Below are 19,745 nucleotides of genomic sequence, written 5' to 3'. Positions count from 1 at the left end.
ACCAACTACCCTACCAAGTTCATTTACTTAGTCATCCGTACCCATAACTTATTTTCACAAATTAGTTAACTTAAAATATTTTCTATTTGAGTTAAAATTTTGCATGGAGAATTATATTTGTTTTTGTTGTAATTTATCTTAAGAATTCAAGTATGAGTTTTAATCCAAAATTAAATAGAATAAAAAAGTTGAGTAATATATAAGAAACACAACTCATAAACATATTTTCTTAATTGAAATTTTGAGTAGTAAATGATTTTGTAGTCTCTTATATTATAACTTATTATTATTGGATCTTCGTTATGTACTCTCTTGAAAGACTCAACATTGATATTAGAGTTAAGTTTGTCTTTGTAACAACTATTAAAATAAATAACGATATAAATAAAAATGTCACGAAATATACCAATGTGGAAAAGACTTATATTTGAAAAAAGGATTATTAAGAATCCAAGGCAATATTGTTTTAAGGTTTTGAGGATCCATTTAGACCAAATGCTGAGCTAAATTTTCTATGAGATAAAATGTATTGATTAATTTGTTATTATCTGCTAGATTCAAGGAACATTTTTACATTAGATAACCTTAGAGATAAAATTGGAAGTAACTTGGTTTATCTTATGAATTGAATTTGATCTCTAATTAAGCTCTTGAATATCTTCAAAAAACAAGCATAAAATTTGTAACAAAATTAGGTTTGAGTGTGATTTCAAGATCACATTGAAGAGAGTACTTGGGATGTTTAACGTGGCTACTGCAGCAACCAAAGTCCATCCAGAACTACTATAAAAAGAAGATAGTAGTGATCACCTTATCCATCTACCACCACTTTTCTTCATGTTTCGGGAGTCTTTATTCTTGTAATTTCATAGTTAATTAAAAAATGACGTGCAATAAACTTGTTAATCTTTTCTTTTATTAAAATGAAATATATTTTCCTTTTCTTGTTTTTATTCCTGATTATTGTTTGTAGGATTGTTTAATCTTATTGATTTATTTAGATTTCTTGTCGGTTTACTATTGACCTTTTATTTAAGTGAAAAGTAGTACTTCATGAGCATTCATTTAATCTTATGAAATATAATTAGCACTTCATTTATATACGTTGGAATAAGTGTAGTGAAATAAGTTTTCACTTACATTCATTTCAACTAGTAAAAAACTAAGATGAACTAATTAATATCAAGTTAATTAAAACATTTATTCTACATGGAAGTATTGGAAATATTTTATTATAATTTAAAAAATAAATAATTAAAATAAAAATTTTATTGTTATTGAAATTTTCGTGAAATTTTAATCTTATGGGTTAATGTTATTTATGGTTAACAACTATATTTCTTATTACAATTTATTCTTGTGTTTCCCTTTTCTACTTATAAATACCACCTAGATGTATGGGAGATACACAACAAAGACAACATTAACACAAAAACCACTAGAGTTTTCCCAGAAGTGTTCTTATTTTCTCCTCTATACTATTTCTTAAAACAATGGTGTTCATAAGGTTCGAAGATCCTTCGCTGCACTCGATTGATCTGACGGGTTGTTGTATCTTGGGAGAGAAGCACATATGATTTTTTTATCCTGTGCAGTAGGAGCATTTTCTCTCTCAGGATAGCGCTATGCGTGCCTCAACCCAGACTTTCTCTATCATTTTCTCATTTATTTTTATCTCTTATTATAATTATAATTGTTGGGTCTGTGATTAATATTTGTTAATTTATATATATATGTATTAGTATTACTATTACTATAACTATAATAATTATTATTATATTATAATAATTTTATTATTAATAGTATTATTTGATTAATCATTTTCTAACAAAAAGCATATAGTAGGATTTTATATGTATATATTGGAACATATGAAGTCTAAATAGTGTCTTAATTTTATATGTTGGAATGATAGATAATCTAAACATATTGATGTTTATCTTGCTTATTTAATCTCTGTTTATAAATTAAATGAATGATAATCATAGAATAGCCGATAAAGAATTAAACTATGGAAGAGTTAGAGAATCAACATGTCCTTCTATTTAATTTCTTTACTATTTTAAAACCTCTTTACTCTTTTTGTGTTCTAAAGCCTTATTGCATATTTTAACAGGGACTTTTTAAAGTGAATCATAAATCAAATTTGTAGGAAACAACTTAGGTTAGTAAATTCTATTTATACTTTTTCTGGTTTTTTAGCAAACACCTTAGTTTAGAATATTAGACAATTATTACAAACCATTACACGATTATTGGAATTGCAATGTTGTTGTATTAAAAAGTTAACATTTGTTTGATGTACAAATGATAGTAATCAAGAACTACTTATTTTACATAGATGACATGATTTTTTTCCTTTTCTTTATGCTTGCTTGAACTCGAAATGAATGTGATTAAACGATATTTCCTTTTCGTGACGATTACTACACAAATTATTGGAGTTATTGACAAAATTTATTGATGAAAACAAATTCGTTGGTAAATTCGAATTGTCAATAGATTTTACCAAAAAATTAAAAAAAAAGGTGATTGTTGTGCCTAGAGAATTGAACTAGAATTGAAATCTGTGTGTGGCAGAGTTGTTCATTTTTTATGATGTCTCTAAAATAGGAAAATGGACCATGACAAGTATTTCTCCGTATGATTAGGATAAAAGTCAAGATGTGTTAGAATTAGGCCAAACTAGAACTCATTAGAATCTTAAACTTTTGCATAATCTATTATGAATCAACATGGTATAAAAGTTTGAAAGGTATCTGAAAAACTGTCAAATTAATCTATTAGGTTAATAATCTAATAGATTAGAGAGCTAATCCATTAGGATAATAATAGAGTCGACTAAAATTCTTAGAATAAGTATTTGATCATTAAATATGGAATTTCGTTTTGACAAAATTGAACAATTCATTTCTGGAAAAGATTCAGAGAAAGTCTTCTTGGAGCACATTGAAGGAAACAACTGAAGTTCATACAAAACCTTCAAGATTGGAGTTAAACAAATGGATCCTGACTTGTCAAGATGAAGGAAAATTTGATTGAATATGTGTATTCAATCTGATTACTGCTTTTAGAATATGTATTTTGTTATCTGAAAATCATTGAGTTTGTGATTGTGTTTACTTCAAATGTGTGTACCCTTGCATAAGTATTTTTCTTGTCTTGTGTCTTTGAGTTAAGATTTTCTAAATCCTTTGTTAATCTTGTAAATCTTTTGAGAAATAGGAAAAATTCTCTAGTTGTGTTTGCTAGGGGAATCTGGATGTAGATTCTAAGGAATCAGACCAGTATAAACCCCTATGTGTGTTTTATCTTTCCTTCACCTTATTTTGTCATGGTATAAACAATCCAACACTTAAGCATCCAATCACATTGTGTTAACAAGCTTTTCTTTTTAAAAATTGGTTTTGAAAAAAACAAATTAAGCTAAATTTTTGCAAAAGTAACTCAACCCCCTCCCCCCGGTCTTAGTTTAAGAAGATTGGCCTATTTGTTTTAACAATTATTAGAGACAAGGCACTATCATTCAATAAAAATACTCATGATAATTAATTCATTAGCGAGGAAAACATTCACTTGTAGACATTTCATTGATTGATAATGGTGTAGAAATATTCATAAATCTCCTAGAACTAGATTTCCTCCCAATAGATTTTGAGTCCATTCTTCCGTGCAAGAAAAATGCTGGTCTTTGTGGAGTTGGCAATTCACTAAAGTGACCATCAAGATATGAAACAATTGTTACCATTGTTGGTCTAACATCGGGACTTTCTTGAACACATAATAAACCAATTTGAATACACTTTATAACTTCAATTTCTGCATAATTTTCTTTAATACTTGAGTTCAAGATGCTTAATGGTGTTTGAGCCCTCCATTGTTTCCAAACCTATAATAATGTCAAATTAGACATTATAAAAGGTCCTTGCTTTATGTTTGAAACCAAGAAATAAATTGTTTAATTACAATACTCACATAACTTAGGAGACCATCAACTATACGACGTGGTTCAGGAGAATATATATTCTTTCTTCCTGTAATAATCTCTAAAACCATTACTCCAAAACTAAACACGTCTGATTTTTCCGAAAATTGTCCAAACATTGCATACTCTGGAGACATATAACCACTATAAAATAAAATTACACAAATTAACATTTATTCAAGTATATGTTTCATAAAAACAAAAAAGGGAAAGATAGATGAACATTGTCAACTTACCAAGTTCCAACAATTAAATCTGTGCTTTCTTGGTCTTGACTTATTTCAATAATTTTAGCAATGCCAAAATCTGAAATTTTTGGAGTCATATTTTCATCAAGTAGAACATTACTTGGTTTAAGATCACGATGTATGATCTTAAGTCGAGAATGTTCATGTAAATAAACAATTCCTCGTGCAATACCTCCAATAATTTTATATCGTTCACACCAACTTAATGATTTTTGTGGTTGAGGATCTACAAAATAGTTTAAATAATATGTAAGTATGAAACATGTCTTTGTAATATATGTAATATATGGATGAAATTAAATGAAGTTGATTGAAAGAGACTAAATCAACTTGATTGAAAGAGACCATATAAGGATGAATATAAACATTGACTAGGAAGTTTGAGTTTGAAAGTATCTAACCAAATAAAAAGTGATCGAGACTTTTGTTGGGCACATACTCATAGATAAGTATCTTTTCTTCTTCCTCTAGACAAAAACCAATAAATTCTACTAAATTTCTGTGTTGAAGTTTTGCAATTAATAAAACTTCAGTCTTGAACTCAGCAACACCTTGTTTAGAACTTTTTGAGAGTCTTTTCACCGCAATTCGACGTCCATTTGGAAGAATACCCTACAATATTTACAAATTAAAAACATTAAATATATCCAAATTTTGTTTACTCAATGAAAAGACTATATATTATCGATCTTTTACCTTATAAACTTCTCCAAATCCACCTCTACCTATCTTGTTTTCGTTGGAAAAATTATTAGTAGCTAACTCAATTGCTGTCAAATTGAAGTGTAAGGGCTCCAAAGTGGCAGTTTCATGACCAACTAGCAAATATGATCAAATTGTTAGTTATACTTCTTGTATCAGTGAAAGTAATCTTTTTACAGCACGTACAATTTTCCTTGAGAATAGTCGCATGGCTCTTTCTTGTATTTCTCCTTTGAAAATACCAAGCCACGAACAAGAGATTCATCAAAATAATTGTGGGCACAGTAACTAATATAATTCTTCGTACATTGATTCTTTTCTTTCCTGAATAAAACAAGTCACAAAGTATTTCAGTATTATTTATGATAATTTTCACGCACATGAAACATAAAAACATCATCACAGTCATTCAAAAGTATTATAATCTTTGCAAGTAAAATTCAGTGATTTTGCGAAGAAGCTTTATACAACAACTACATATATTATTATACCTGGTTTTGCAGATGAATAAAAGCCCTTACTGTGCTGCTGGTGTTTGTCCAAGTAAAACTGGGAAAATTCAAACCTGATATTGCAACTAGGATAATGAACTCTTCCCGCTATGCTTTTCAAACCAGACCATGGAATTTCTGTTCCTATCAAAATTCCCAAGCAACCCTTGCAATCGTCAGTAGGCAAATCATGCGTGCATTGAGCAAGAGTGTAAAGGGTTTGTTGATCATTCAGTTTCGTTGAGTATTTTCCAAATCTGTCATCACTGTCCCCTGCCATAACCGCAACCTTATCCAGCGTCTTCGCCAACGTAACACTGAAGAAACTTTGTTCCTCGATTCCGACAGTCTTATTCAGCTCCGAAAACTTAGGACTTGTCTCCACTGTTCTAAAAATTTTTCTGAAGGAATAGCGAACCATGCAGTGGCTGTACCAAACTATACCCTCTTGGAAGGACTTGCAATCTAATGCTATTTGCCGTGTTGCGTTTTGGACGCATTTTTCACACACGCAATAGGAGACATCACCTCGGCACATGAAGAGGCCATAAACTGTGCTGTTCACATCAGCTTCGTAATATTTCCTTTTGGTGGCGTTGGAAGATAGGTAAGAGAAGAGAGTGTTGAGGCTTATTTGTGAAGCGTTATTAGAAACGAGGGTTTTGTTATTGCTTGAACAATTGTGAGAGAGATAAAGAGGGTCTTCTGAAAACGTTAAATCTGCATGGTGAGAGGTTCTTGTTTCGGGAACAAGCTCAGATGAAGGGTTTGTTGGTGGAACGAGATAAAAAGGATAAGATTCATACCTAATGTTGCAACTGGGATAAAGAACTTTCCCTCCGAGTCTCACCCCAGAACATTGTGGAGAGTTTGGAACATCCCTTATGGCTTCACCGAGGCAGCTTCTGCAATCACTGGGTGATAGGTCTGGTGTGCATTGAGCCATACAATAAAGGGTGTGAGAACCAGACACGTGTGCTTGCTTCGTAGAAAACATCTTGGTATTGTTGTGAACCTCTGGAACACGTGCTGCTTCATCTGCTGTTTGGTTCATGGTCAGAAAATATAACTGCATGAAGCTTTCAGGGTTTGAGACCACCTTGCCGGTGTTGCACTGGGTTGTGGCCACGGTGGAGAAGAAGTAGTTGGTGGAATACCGAACCATGCACTCTTCGTACCAAGTGACAGATTCCTTGGACAAAGAACAATCTAAGGATAGTTTGGTTTTGGCACCTTGAACGCATTTTTGACAGTGATGAGGTGAAGTGTCACCCCTACACATGAACAAGCCATAGATAGAGTCTGAGGGGTTTGCGCATGAGAAATTGGTGTGGTATTGGGTGTGGCCAGAGGACAGAGAAGACAAGTTACTAAGGAGGGTTTTGACATTAACTTGGAGAGAGGTATTGTCGGTGGTTTGTTCACTGGAACAATATTGGTAGAGTGGAGGATAATCTTGTGGCTCGGTGATTGCAAAGTTGAGGAAGTTAAGGATGAAGAAGATGAGAATGTTGTATGAAGCCATGCATGCGTTGTAAGAAAAAAATGTTGAGAGCATTGTCATATGAAGCAAGTCACTACTACTAACTATTTTTTATTTATAATCACATATTCCATAATCCATTACTTTTAAACATCAGTGTCGTGTTTTTTATATATTTTTTTTCTATTATGTTATTTGTTAAGTTTTATTTAGCATTTTTTTTTTATGTCCACCGATATCTTTTAATCCTTTAATAAAAATTATAGTCAACCATGAGATAGGTCAAGTGATAAGGTGAATAAAACTTGGAAAGCTTAGCTTGTGGTGCAAAACAAATGATAGATCACTTAATTTTTGTGGACTTTTTGTACGATTTTTTCCATGAATTTTAAGATTTTATTGAGATTTTTTTTCTACAAAAAATTCTACAAATTTTGGAAAAATTAAGACGATATGTAATAAATAAGGAATTTTTTTTTATAAATACTATATATACTACATTTAATTTGTGTTACAATCAATGATTATTTTGGTTCGCCCACCATTTTGTCAAGTTCAGCAAGGGTTAGACTTTCTTACACGTTTATATTGACTTTTGGAAAATATTTATCATTAATAGGTCATATAAAACACGAAAAACATTCCAAATTCTCGATCTGAATAAAAATTTATTGTCATTTTAATTCAATAGTTATTTACTTAAATATTGGAGTGTCTTATTTGTGTTGGAGAGAAAAATCAACAGCAAAAACATATGCCAAACCTGAATCCACTTGAATTATATTACCCAAATGAAAGCACTCTATATTGTTCAACAAAAATCTCATACACTTACATTTGAGTGGTTGATAAACATAACGAGAGATCCAGTAATAAAATATTCTCCGACTTTCAAGTAAGAGTGAAAAATCATAAAATATTTAAGTTTAAAAGTGAATAAGAGAATTGAGTAAGTACTTTCTACATAATCAAAGATTTTTTTTTCCTCAATAAAGACTATAAAATCAAAATAAGTATAAATATAATTGGTTATTGAGTTCCTTATTATCATTCAATTATAAATCTTATGATCATATAAATTCATTAAGATAACATCTGAAATATTGTTTGCTTTGGGATTTAGAGTTATATCAATATTTTATTCTTAAAAGGGTGTCAGAGTGTTAATTACAAAAAAAATGTTTAAATTGTCATTGATTTTGACTCTTAAGCGTTACGAGACTATTAGACATATCAAAACTGTAACATCCCTAACGTACACACCTCTCTCCGTCCATTCATACCGGGTGGTGTCCCAACCATGTTAGGTTACTGCATCCCAATGCACCCAACCCATCACCCTTTTCCGTCCATTCATATTGGATGGGTTGTTGTCAGTGAAAATCGAACCCCCAACCTAACCTTTAAAAAATCTGGACTCATATATATTACATGGATTTTTATTTTTTCTTAGGCTAAATTATAATTTTAGTGTCTTCATAATTTATTATTCGTGGTTGGTCTCACATTTTTCTCATGATTTTAGTCCCTATATTAAAAAAAACAATTGTTGTAATATTCTTTTTTAAGTTAACATTGACCAATGAAGGTAACTGTTGTGATGAGGAATTTTCTATTGGTTGTTAATGTTTGACTAGAGGGATTCTTCACAGTCATTGTCGAGCTACGAGATATGCCACATTTCTGTGTCATGTAATTTCGAAGTTCCTTTGGTGCTGCCTTCCCAAGAGAAAAATTTAGAGAAGGTTAATTTTTCACCATTATCTTATTTTATCTCTCTCCTTTTTTAAAAAAATATATTATTTTTATATTAGGGTAACTTCTAGAATATTCCACAAGTAATAGATATTAACTAAATATTTTTTTAATAAAACAATATTCTTGATAAATTGTATTTCGAAAATATCATTTCCGACGTATAATTCAATCCACAAATCAAACAAACCCCTCTTTAGTGGTTGCGAAACTGACAAACTAATAAGGATAAGGAAGAAGAATATGGATGTGCTAATGGATGGATATGGATAGCATATGGGCTGTCAAAACTTTCCAATGAAGTAGATATGAACAAATAGAAATGAACAAGAAGAAGAATTAACATAAACATCACTCTTATATTATTAGCTACGAATTTAAACGAGAATTTGAATCTTAAATGGAAATGGTAAAAATTACAAAGTTTAATGACATATAAGTTTGAATTTGCATAAATTTATTATCTTAAAGAATTGATAATATTGATAGTGATAGATATTTTAAGGGAATAATTTATCTAGGAGACAAATACCCGTGAGATATGAATTCAACCTAAATAAGATATTGATACCACTTTTAACATAAAATTTTAAGACAGTGAGTTTATGGTTTTTCCTTTTTAGTGTTGCTCAATATTCTCAATTCTACTAAATGTGAGACTTAAACTCATATTTGGATTCTCAAAATCTTCCCTTCAAGAGTGAGTCTATTCCACATGGTTACACTCTCTATATTATATTTATATAGTTGGTCACCAAAACTAATCATCGACTGTGATAATATTGATAGGTTTGTCAAAAGAAGAATAATCGAGGAGACACGACACTAATGAAACCTAAGCCTAATTCACAAAAGGAATGAGCACTACTTTTAACTCAAAACTTTACGACAATGAGTTTGAGTTCTCAACTTTATAAGGGGTTTAACTTTCACATTTCTACATACTTAGACTTACACTTGAATTTTCAATGCATAAATATTTTATAAAGAAGTTAAATTCATATAAAAAAAGTTGAATCTTTGGTTATGATATTAATTTAATATCACTAATGAGATCTTTTATGAAGATTTAATAACAATGATATATGAAACAAACTTAAATAAGAATCAATCTCGATATAATTTATTTATTTATTTACAGATAATGTAGTATTTAGATTCTTAATGGTGTAGAATCACACAATTTAATATTTTGAAAAGACAACATCTCATGTTGTGTGAACTGGATACCATAATTTCTATATTATTTGAATTTGTATATTTGGAATCCAATTAACTAAGTCGCACGTGTTGGACTATTCGACCAAGAATTGTTCTATCAAAGAAAACCAACTTGACTAATGAAAGAGACATATATTTACTAATATTACATTGTATTAAATCATTATTATAAACACTCCTAATATAAAACAAAGATATTATATGAAAGCACATTATATGGGAAAATTGGTTTTGTCTTGAAATGGTGAGGAAATAAAAGCAAGACAAAGATTGGTGAATAAATGTAAAATGAAATGCAATATATGTCCAAAATTATTAAAAGGAGTGAGATTATGGAAAAAAATAGGATCGATGACTTCCAATTAAAGTCTCTATCTTGTGGGCTAGGTATGTGACATCTACACAATTGATTGGGATCTAGGACCATGTATATTGAGATAGCTTAACACTATATGAATTTTTATTTTTGAATGGTCCTACATGCAAAAACATATCAAGAGAATGTTCTTCTTCCTTATAAATACATAATAATTACGTAAAGTGATATTTTTTTTAGAATGGTTTATTATAGAGATGTAATAATAATAATAATAATAATAATAATAATAATAATAATAATAATAATAATAATAATAATAATAATAATAATAATAATAATAATAATAATAATAATACACAATTCAAATCTATATAAGAGATTGACAATACATCTGATCTAAAATCTTAGCTCAACATTTTTAAATTTGTTTTTTATATATTACTAAATGTAAGACTTTCAATGATTCTAAGTGAGTTTGTTTTTTCATGGGTTTCAACAACAACAAGACATGTTTTTCCCACCCATTTATCTGGACACACTTTCCCTAAACCTAACTATTGTTAGTCTTACCACATCAAGATTTTTTGTCTCTATTGAAGTTGAACACTAAGACGATATTGACTATAATACCACTATTTGGATTTTGAATATTAGATAGTTACACAAAATTCATTACCAATAAGATATTAGTCAGATCCATATAAAAGATTGAAATTATCTTTAATAAAAAATCTTAAGGTTTACTAGTGCAAAAATAACTTTTTATAACAGTTATAATTTACCCACTATAATAAGTGACATAGTTGCAGAATTGTAAATAAGATAATGCTTTTTATACTAGTTTGTTGGGAATAGTCCAAGTGTGAGTCAAAAAGTTCCACGTTGGATAGAAAAGACAAAATTAAACACTATATAAGAATAAAGACCCATAACACCATTGCTTTAAGGTTTTGGGGTAAAAGTGATGTCAAATGTCTTATATGTGTAAGACTAATGTCATATAATCATATGGAACCACAATCTCTTAATGACTATAACCATAACCCATATATATATATATATATATATATATAAACCCATCACAGTTGTAGTTATGACTAGTATAGAAAGTAAACGCGATGGAACTTTTGTAATAAAGAAGAACACTTTTTATATTAGTTGTAGTTAAATGTGGGTGTGGTAACATTTTTTCAATAAAGAAAAAAACTTTTTTGTACCAATTCTAATTATAATCAATATAGAAAGTAGTTTCTTATTATTTTTTTATTTGTAAACACACAAGCATAGGGTTCTCAAAGTATTCTCTCTTGCTTAAAGTTTCTTCTTACATGTGTTGTAATAAAAATGATGATTTCACTTATTTTATTGTTGAACCTCCAGCTCCAAGAATACGATGTCACTATAATTTTGAATCTCACATTTTATAATGAGAACAAGGAGGTCATCGCCTCTGCCAACATGCGCGTTGCTGCGGCTATAGCAAGTTGAGGAGAACAAGGTAATACTTAGACAGTCTGACACGATTTTGTCATTGATGAGCCTTCTAGCGAGCAGTGGGTTCCGCGCGAAGAAAGATACATTGACGACAAAGGTGTCTGGTACTCGCTAAGAGTTTTCTTTTTATTATTTTTTTTGTCTGTGGATATAGATGTACTAATGAATACTTGCTTGTTGTGTTTGGATTTATTTTTTATTCTATATTTGGGGAAGAAGCTCAAATTTTCTTACAATTATTTTCCCTTTTCTTGCGTAGGTTAAGTTATGTGTGAATTTCAACAATTGTAATTGATGTTTAAAATTATCTTATTAATTCAAACACTTGTCCTTGGATGTAAGTGATGAGAGCAAGATGAAGAAAAATGGAGGAGAGAATGAAAACGTGTTAAATACTTTTTATAATATTATCAGTTTAATCGGTATGAAAAGTCAAACTTTTTATATGATTATGGAACTTGTATTAAAAAATAAATACATTCTATATTCTATATTCTATATAATTTTAATTTTTTTTAAATGTAAAATTCAAAAAACTTTGAAATTCCTCGGTTTTAAAGTCGTTTTTAACTTTTAGATTATACAAGCCAAAAACATAAAATGGAAAGTTTTTTATGCGGAATGCAAGAAAAAACATGTGGAGCTGCAAGAAGAAATTGTCGAAGACAAGTATGAAGCGGGCCCTCATTGGGCAGAGTACACCGACTTTAATCTTCTGCTTCCTGCAACCACTTAATTACAGTCTTCACCCCCTACTATAAAAAAATCTTTGGATCCTGACCTAATTCTTCTCCATTCATTTGTTTTTAAAATAAACTTAAAATATGTTAATAGTAGTTAATAAATTAAATAAGTTAATGAATTAATCAATGTAAGTAGTTAATAAGTTAATCGATCTGGTTAGTAATGAATTAGTATAGTTAATATTAGAAATGTCAAAATGGTTTTCAACCCGTGAGCCAACCCGGCTCACTACGGGTTTGAGCCGGGTTGGGTTGAGAAAAATTCAACTTTTTCAAAAGTGGGTTGAACTCAACCCGGCTCACTTAACCCACGGGTTAAACGGGTTCGAGCCGAGTTGAAGGTGGGTTAGCCCACTTAACCCACCAACATTTTTTTTTAAATTTTCTTTTAATTTTTTTAAATTTTTTTAATAATTATTTACTACTCCTATTATATTTGTTCACAATTTCATATTTTTAAATGCTAGAATGTTGCTTAATTATATTTGAATAGTTTGAATGTTTAATTAATTTGATTGTCAAGTTATATAGGTTGATACTTTAATCTTTAACTATAATCTTTATAGTAAATTACTCAAGTAACTGTATTATAAACAATTTTTTCTAAATTAGCATGAAAAAAATGTATAGTTTTTTTATTTATATTTTGTTGAATAGCATGACAGAAAATTTTTAATATTAGTCATGCTTTCTTAGACTATATGGATACTTTCTTGGAAATAATTCTTCATATATTGGTCGTGAGCATAATCAAAACATTGGTTCTTGATTTTATTATGATTGTCATCTCATGGGTTACTTAAAAATTTATTTAAATATTTGAATACTAAAAAAATAAATAAATAATTTTTTTAGGTTACAAAATTTCTAACTTACCATAAAGTGAGCCGGGTTGGGTTCACTCATTTTCAACCCGGCTCGTGGTGAGCCAACTCGTGTGTTTTGACATGTCTAGTTAATATATTAACTATTATAGATAATTAATATATTAGTTGTTATAGTCTTTTGAATGTTTGTAAATTGTATTGTAAATTTTATAAATCAATAGGAACAACTCAAGAGTGGAATAAACCATCTGCCGTTGTAAACCGTGTGTTGCATCTCCACCACTAGGGGTGATTATGAATTGAATTTTTAATGATCTAATCCACATCCATTTTGGATCCAAGTAATTACATTAGATTTTCGATCCAAATCCATTTTTTCAAAAAAAGTAGATTGGATTTTTAAAAATTCAGATCCAAATATTTAGATCAAGTTTAAATCCAGATCTAAATATTCTAAATATTTGGATCAAATTCAAAATTCAAAATTCAAAATTCATTTTTCATAAAATAAATTCAAATTAAATTTTTTAAAACTTGTGTCCATAGGACTGACACCATAGAATTTGACAGATTTTTTGTCGGGGCCAACGAGGCCAAATTTCAGCATGGGATGAACTTGGATGACTTTCAAACGAATTTCGGTCGGGGACGACGTGATCAAATTTGGGCCAAGGTCGACTTGACAAAATTTCAGTCGAGATCAACTTGACTGGATTCGACTGAATTTCGGCCAGGGCCAATTTTTCCTAATACGACCAAATTTTGGCCAGAGCCGACTTGGCCAAATATGGCCACATTTGGGCCAGAGCCTGATCACTCAACGGTCAGAGTTGACTCCACTAAATTCGTCGACCGGGACCGACTTGACTGAACATGACCAATTTTTTATCACAACCGACTAAGTTGAATTTAGTCAAATTTTGTTCGGGAGTTACTCGACCGAATACGGCTAAATTTGGGCTAGTGCCGACTCGACCAAATTTTGGTCATGACCAACTTGACTGAATTTGGCTAAATTTAGGTTAGGACCGACTCACCTAAATATGACCAAATTTCGGTCATGATCGACTCTGCCGAATATGACCAAATTCAGGTAAGGACCAACTCAGTCAAATTTTAGTTGAGGCCAACACGACTGAATTTTGAACGGAGCCGACTCGACTGAATTCGACCGAATTTCGGTCATGGCCGACTCAGTTGAATACGGCCAAATTTTGATCGTGACCGACTCATTTGAATACGACCAAATTTCATCCTAGGCCGTCTCAACCGAATACGATCAAATTTGGGTCAGGGCCGACTCGACCAAATCTTAATCGGGGCCAACTCGATTGAATTCGACCGAATTTTGACTGGAGCCAGCTAGGCTAAATACAACCAAATTTTGTTAGCGGTTGTCTCGGCCAAATACAGTCAAATTTTGTCTAGGTCAACCTAATGCAGTCAAATTTGGGTCGGGGTGAACTCAACCGAATACTTCAAAACTTTGTCCAAGACCAGTTGGGCCAAATTTCGGTCGGGATCGACTTGACAAAATTTGGCCTAATTCAGCCAAATTTTGTATAGGATCATGCCAACTCAATCAAATATGACTAAATTTAAATCTGTTAGTACAAATTTATGGATACAATAACAATTCTTTTATTAAACTTCTAAAATTTTCAATTAAATTGTAAGGTTTAAAGTTTATGAATATAAATTTCAAGGATTAGTGTTTACGGACGTCTCACGTCGCATGTCGCATGTCGTTTGTCTCACGTTTCACGTCTCATGTCGCACATCGCACGCCGCACGTCTCTCACGTCCCACGTCTCTCACGTCTCACGTTTCACGTCCCAATCTCTCACGTACCACGTCCCACGTGTCATGTGTTACGTTTATCGTCTCACGTCTCATGTCTCACGTCTCACGTCCCACGTCCCACGTCCCACGTCCCACGTCTCACGTCTCACGTCCCACGTCCCACGTCCCACGTCTCATGTCTCACGTCCCACGTCCCACGTCCCACGTCCCACGTCCCACGTCCCACGTCTCACGTCCCACATCTCACGTTCCACGTCTCATGTCTCATGTCTCACGTCTCACGTCTCACGTCTCACGTCTCACGTTCCACGTCTCATGTCCCATGTCTCACGTCTTACTTTTGACGTATCACATCTCACGTCTCTCGTTTCATGTCTCACGTACACCTTCCACGTCTCACGTCCTACGTCCTACGTTCCACGTCTCATGTTCCACGTCCTACGTCTCAAGTCTCAGGTTTCAGGTTTCAGGTCTCACGTCTCACGTCTCACATCCCACATCCAATGTATCACGCCCACCTTCCACGTCCCACGTAGCACGTCTCACGTCCCACGTTGCACGTCTCACATTATTACACTGAAATACTTGATTCTTTCATAAAATAATGGTGCTTTGGTTTAGTGGTTCCAATGTATTGCTAAGGTTCTTCTTTGGTGTTTATCTTTCAGCAAAACTAGTTTGGATTCTTTTTTTAAATCCAGATCCAAATATTTGGATTAAGATTTAAATCCAATCCAAATATTTGGATCAAGTTCAAAATCACGAATACATTCTTTATAAAAGAAATTTAAATTGAATTTTCTAAAACTTGTGTCCTTAAGGTTGACACGACTCAGCCTCAGGCCGACTCAGCCTGTTTGGGTCGTCGAGCTGACTCAGCCTGTCCGGGTCGTTGGGCCCGCTATACCTATCAGAATCGTCGGGCTTGCCCAGTCCGTACAAGTCATCGGTCATGACCTGACCGAGTCATTATACTGGCCTAGCCCAGCCCATTCGGGTCTTCGGGCCTGCTTGGCCCGTTTGGGTCATCGGGCCTGCCTATTCGGGTCGTCGGGTCAACTCAGTTAGTCTGGGTCGTTGGGCCCACTCGGCCCATCAAGGTCGTCGAGCCTGCCCAGTCTATACAGGTTGTTAGGAACGACCCGTTTGAGTTGTCGGGCCGGTCCAGCCTAGTCCATCTGAGTCTTCAAGCCTGCTTGGCCCACTCGGGTCATCAGGCTTACCCGACTTTTTCGGGTCGTTGGGCCTGACTGACTTTTCTGGTTTGTTGGGTCCGCCTAGTCCCGTTCGTGTCTTTAGACCCGCCCAACCCGTTATAATCATCAGGCTCGCACAACCCTTCAAGATCGTCGGGCCTTCCTGGTCCGTACAAGTCGTCGAGCAAGGCCCATCCGAGTTTGAATTTAGTCTAATCCATTTCAACATTTAGCCTACCCCAACTAAAAATTTAAATTGAAAATTTGGATTGAATTTTTTGGATTATCCACATTTGAAAATCTTGATTTAGAGAATGAATATTCAATCCATAAAATATATAAAATATATATTAGATTGAAATTCAAATCCATTAAAATAGATTTTAAATTGATTGGATCGGAGCAAAAATGGATCAGATCAAAAAAATTAGATTTTTTGTCCACCCCTAAAAATGAAGATCTTCATCGTCTTCTATTCGATGTTCAAACACATGGAGGTGTTGATTATTACTTTTTCTAACCGATGTTGATTTTTCTTCAGTGATAACAGTTCTTATGATTTTCTCACTTAAAAGTTAATTCTTCTTTGTTACATTATTCAGAATAGTTTTTTAACTATTTCTTCAACCGAAGTTAACTACACACTAAAAATCTCTCAGTTAACACTCATAAAAAAGAATTATACTTGAAGAGGCTGAAAGTTTTCTCTATTAACATGAAAGAACATGACCAGTATTAGACAAAATTAATTTATAAAAGATGTCAACTAAATAAATTATAGTTAATATCCATTTGAATAACATATTTTATTTTCTTTATAAATAAAAATATAAATGGTCAATCTAAAAGAATACAAATAAAATATACATAAAATATCTAAAATTTCAAATGTTTATTTTTGTTTAAATGATTTTTTTTAGAAAATAATTTTAAACAATGTACTAATTTTTAAGGTTATATAAGTTTTATTTGCTAAATGTAATGTAAAATTGGAACTCATTTCTCAAACTTTCATACATTTTGTTATCTAAACATAAATATTGAATGGATATAGTCGTCATAAGCCAATAATATTAAATTTGTTTGTACAAGTAAACAAAATAGCTCAAACATCATCCATAAGTGTGGAATAAAAATTTAACGTAATTTGATTAAAAACAGTGTACCTATGTAGTTTTACAATTTGAGAATTATATCAAAGTTTGGAAGAAAGAAAAAATCTAATTTTACATCAAAATTATGAGTTAAAATCATATTTAGCCTTATTTTTCAAATTTTCTAAATTTTCTACCAAAAGATCATATTTTATTACGTAACTCTTGATAGAAATATAAGTATCCTTTATTAGAAAGTCTCTAGTGTATATGGTAGTGTCAAAGTGGGTTAGAACCCGTACGTTAACCCGATCCATCACAGATTCGAGTTGGATTGGGTTGAAATTTTTTTATAAATTTCAATAGGGTCAATTTTTGACCCGACTTACCAAGAACCAGGCTCGCCTAGGTTGAACCTGTGGTGAGCTGGGTTGGCTCATCAACCCACCCGTAGATAAATGGTCACACAATTTGTTTGTATTTGAGTTGGGTTGAACTGTTTTTCTTTTTAGCCAACATATTGGATTGACAAATGCAAACATAATATTTTTGTGATTTTGGTTTGTATTTGGGGTTGATCATTATCTTGAAATATATTGAAGTTTATTTAGATTTTAATCGCAATTATAATTTAGTTTTTTGGAACTGAAAAAATATATATACTTTTTAAGTGAGTTAGTAAACCAACTCGATTAATACACTAACATGTAATGAGTCAGGTTGAATTCAAAATGTTTAACTCTTTAACAAATGAATCAGAATGAATTGATTTAACGAGTAACATGTGGTGGGTCAACCTTATGAACCGTTTTGACCGTCTAAGTGTAAGTGTATGTATAGTAATTTGATGGAAGGATGATGAATTTCATGGAAACATCCAACATCCAACCTCATAAAACACATGGTAAATGCTGTGCCTCTTTTTGCATCATTGGCACCACCTAACCTTTCATTCTCATGCTCAATTGACTTGACTTACTATTGCAAATCAAACCCGGAAACACTTCCTCGTCATCTTAAAGCAAACAAAAAAAATGATGTACGAAACATGATCCAAGAGCTCGTTGACACATCCATGACTTCCTGTAACATTTTCTTCCTCTTTATCCTTGTTAGCTTCCTGTAACAAGAGTATATTTGGGGTTTAAAATTTTGGACTATTACATCAAAATTAATCTATAAATCCTATTCATTTTCACTAACATGTGGATTCAAAATGTATAACTTAACGTTGGTGTATCTCACACAAATATTAATATTTTAATTTTACTTAATGTTGGTGTATCCCACACAAATGTTATTATTTTAATTTCTATCCATTTAAATGTTTACTCTTATTCTTTTACTTCCTTTACTTACATTTTTATAAAAAATGAAATTTCTTTTATTATTTAGTGTGTGAGTTTGACTGATGTTATCTCTTTATAAATATTCTTTTTTTTTCTTAATTAGCATGCGTTTGGCTAATATTACACCTATATAAGTAAAATTTTAATTTTATTATTAGTTAGCTTGTGTTTAGATAATGATAATCCTTTATAAATTAAAATTATTTGTTTTATTCTTCGGCTAGCATTTTTTATTACTTAGAGTGGATTTGGTCGACGCTATACCTATACTAATATAATTTTAATTTTGTTTTACTATTTAGCTTGTGATGCATGATACCACTCCTTTATAAATTAACATCGTAAAAAAAAAAAAAATCATTTAGATGATCAATTGAGCACACCATCAAACGTGAACCTTCGCTACATCCAAATCTTCGTATTTCTAAAGTTTACAAACTATGATATCTTTTCTCTTGTCTCCAAGATTGTTTACATCATTTTGCATTGCAAATTGACAAAACCTAGGGGTTCTAAAAATATTGATACTATTAATTCTATTATTCATTCACCTTCTAAACGAGGAACATGACATTTCCATACAATAACTTATTGTAACTCAATTATTTAATAGATAAAACAATGAAAAGAAGCTAATACATGTTTTTGGTTGTGTAATTTTAACTTAAATTTATCGTAATGAGTAAATTTTCAAAAAAAAAAAAAACATATGTAAAGTAATTTGTTTTTTCAAAATACAACTTTAAAAGTGAAATCCAAAACATGACTTCTATGTATTATTAAGCTTTTCCGAGGTGGTCTTTTGATTACATATGGTTTTTTCCATTATCTCTCTTCTAGGAAAGATTTTTTTTTCTTTTTTCCAAAAAAATATTTGTTAAGGCAAAACAGATCCAATTGGGAGTTATTGATGTTATACTCTATGAGATAAATTCAATTTAATTAAGCTATGAATCCAAAAGTTCTTCTCAAATTTAGAAAATTATTTCGTTCAATAACTAAAGATCCTAATTATAGAACGAACAATGAAAAAGA

The 19,745-nt window shown here is 31.5% G+C and overlaps 1 protein-coding gene across 1 annotated transcript; it reads right to left on the bottom strand.

The window, feature by feature from the left end:
- Window positions 1-3,525: 3,525 nt before the first annotated feature.
- Window positions 3,526-6,991, bottom strand: LOC114182591 (cysteine-rich receptor-like protein kinase 19). The gene is made up of 7 exons (XM_028069488.2): window positions 5,427-6,991; window positions 5,122-5,259; window positions 4,930-5,051; window positions 4,635-4,845; window positions 4,222-4,459; window positions 3,976-4,129; window positions 3,526-3,889 (listed from the first exon to the last, which is right to left on the bottom strand). Exons 1-7 carry the CDS (start codon window positions 6,988-6,990, stop codon window positions 3,557-3,559), a joined length of 2,760 nt encoding a protein of 919 aa, XP_027925289.2. The 5' UTR covers window position 6,991; the 3' UTR covers window positions 3,526-3,556.
- Between the last annotated feature and the right edge of the window lie 12,754 nt (window positions 6,992-19,745).

This window comes from Vigna unguiculata, chromosome 4 (assembly GCF_037176805.1).
Source record: "Vigna unguiculata cultivar grain cowpea cultivar isolate G323 ecotype 2 chromosome 4, ASM3717680v1, whole genome shotgun sequence".
Taxonomy (NCBI): Eukaryota; Viridiplantae; Streptophyta; class Magnoliopsida; order Fabales; family Fabaceae; genus Vigna; species Vigna unguiculata.
The sequence above is the reverse complement of the archived record's forward strand: the minus strand, read 5'-3'. Positions and strand labels throughout refer to the sequence as shown.

Coding starts and splice junctions, on each gene's coding strand:
- LOC114182591 (XM_028069488.2), bottom strand. CDS start 6,990: ATGACAATGCTCTCAACATTTTTTTCTTACAACGCATGCATGGCTTCA. Junction 4,846..4,929: donor GATTTGGAGAAGTTTATAAG/GTAAAAGATCGA, acceptor TAAATATTGTAG/GGTATTCTTCCAAATGGACG. Junction 4,130..4,221: donor GATTTAATTGTTGGAACTTG/GTAAGTTGACAA, acceptor TTTATTTTATAG/TGGTTATATGTCTCCAGAGT.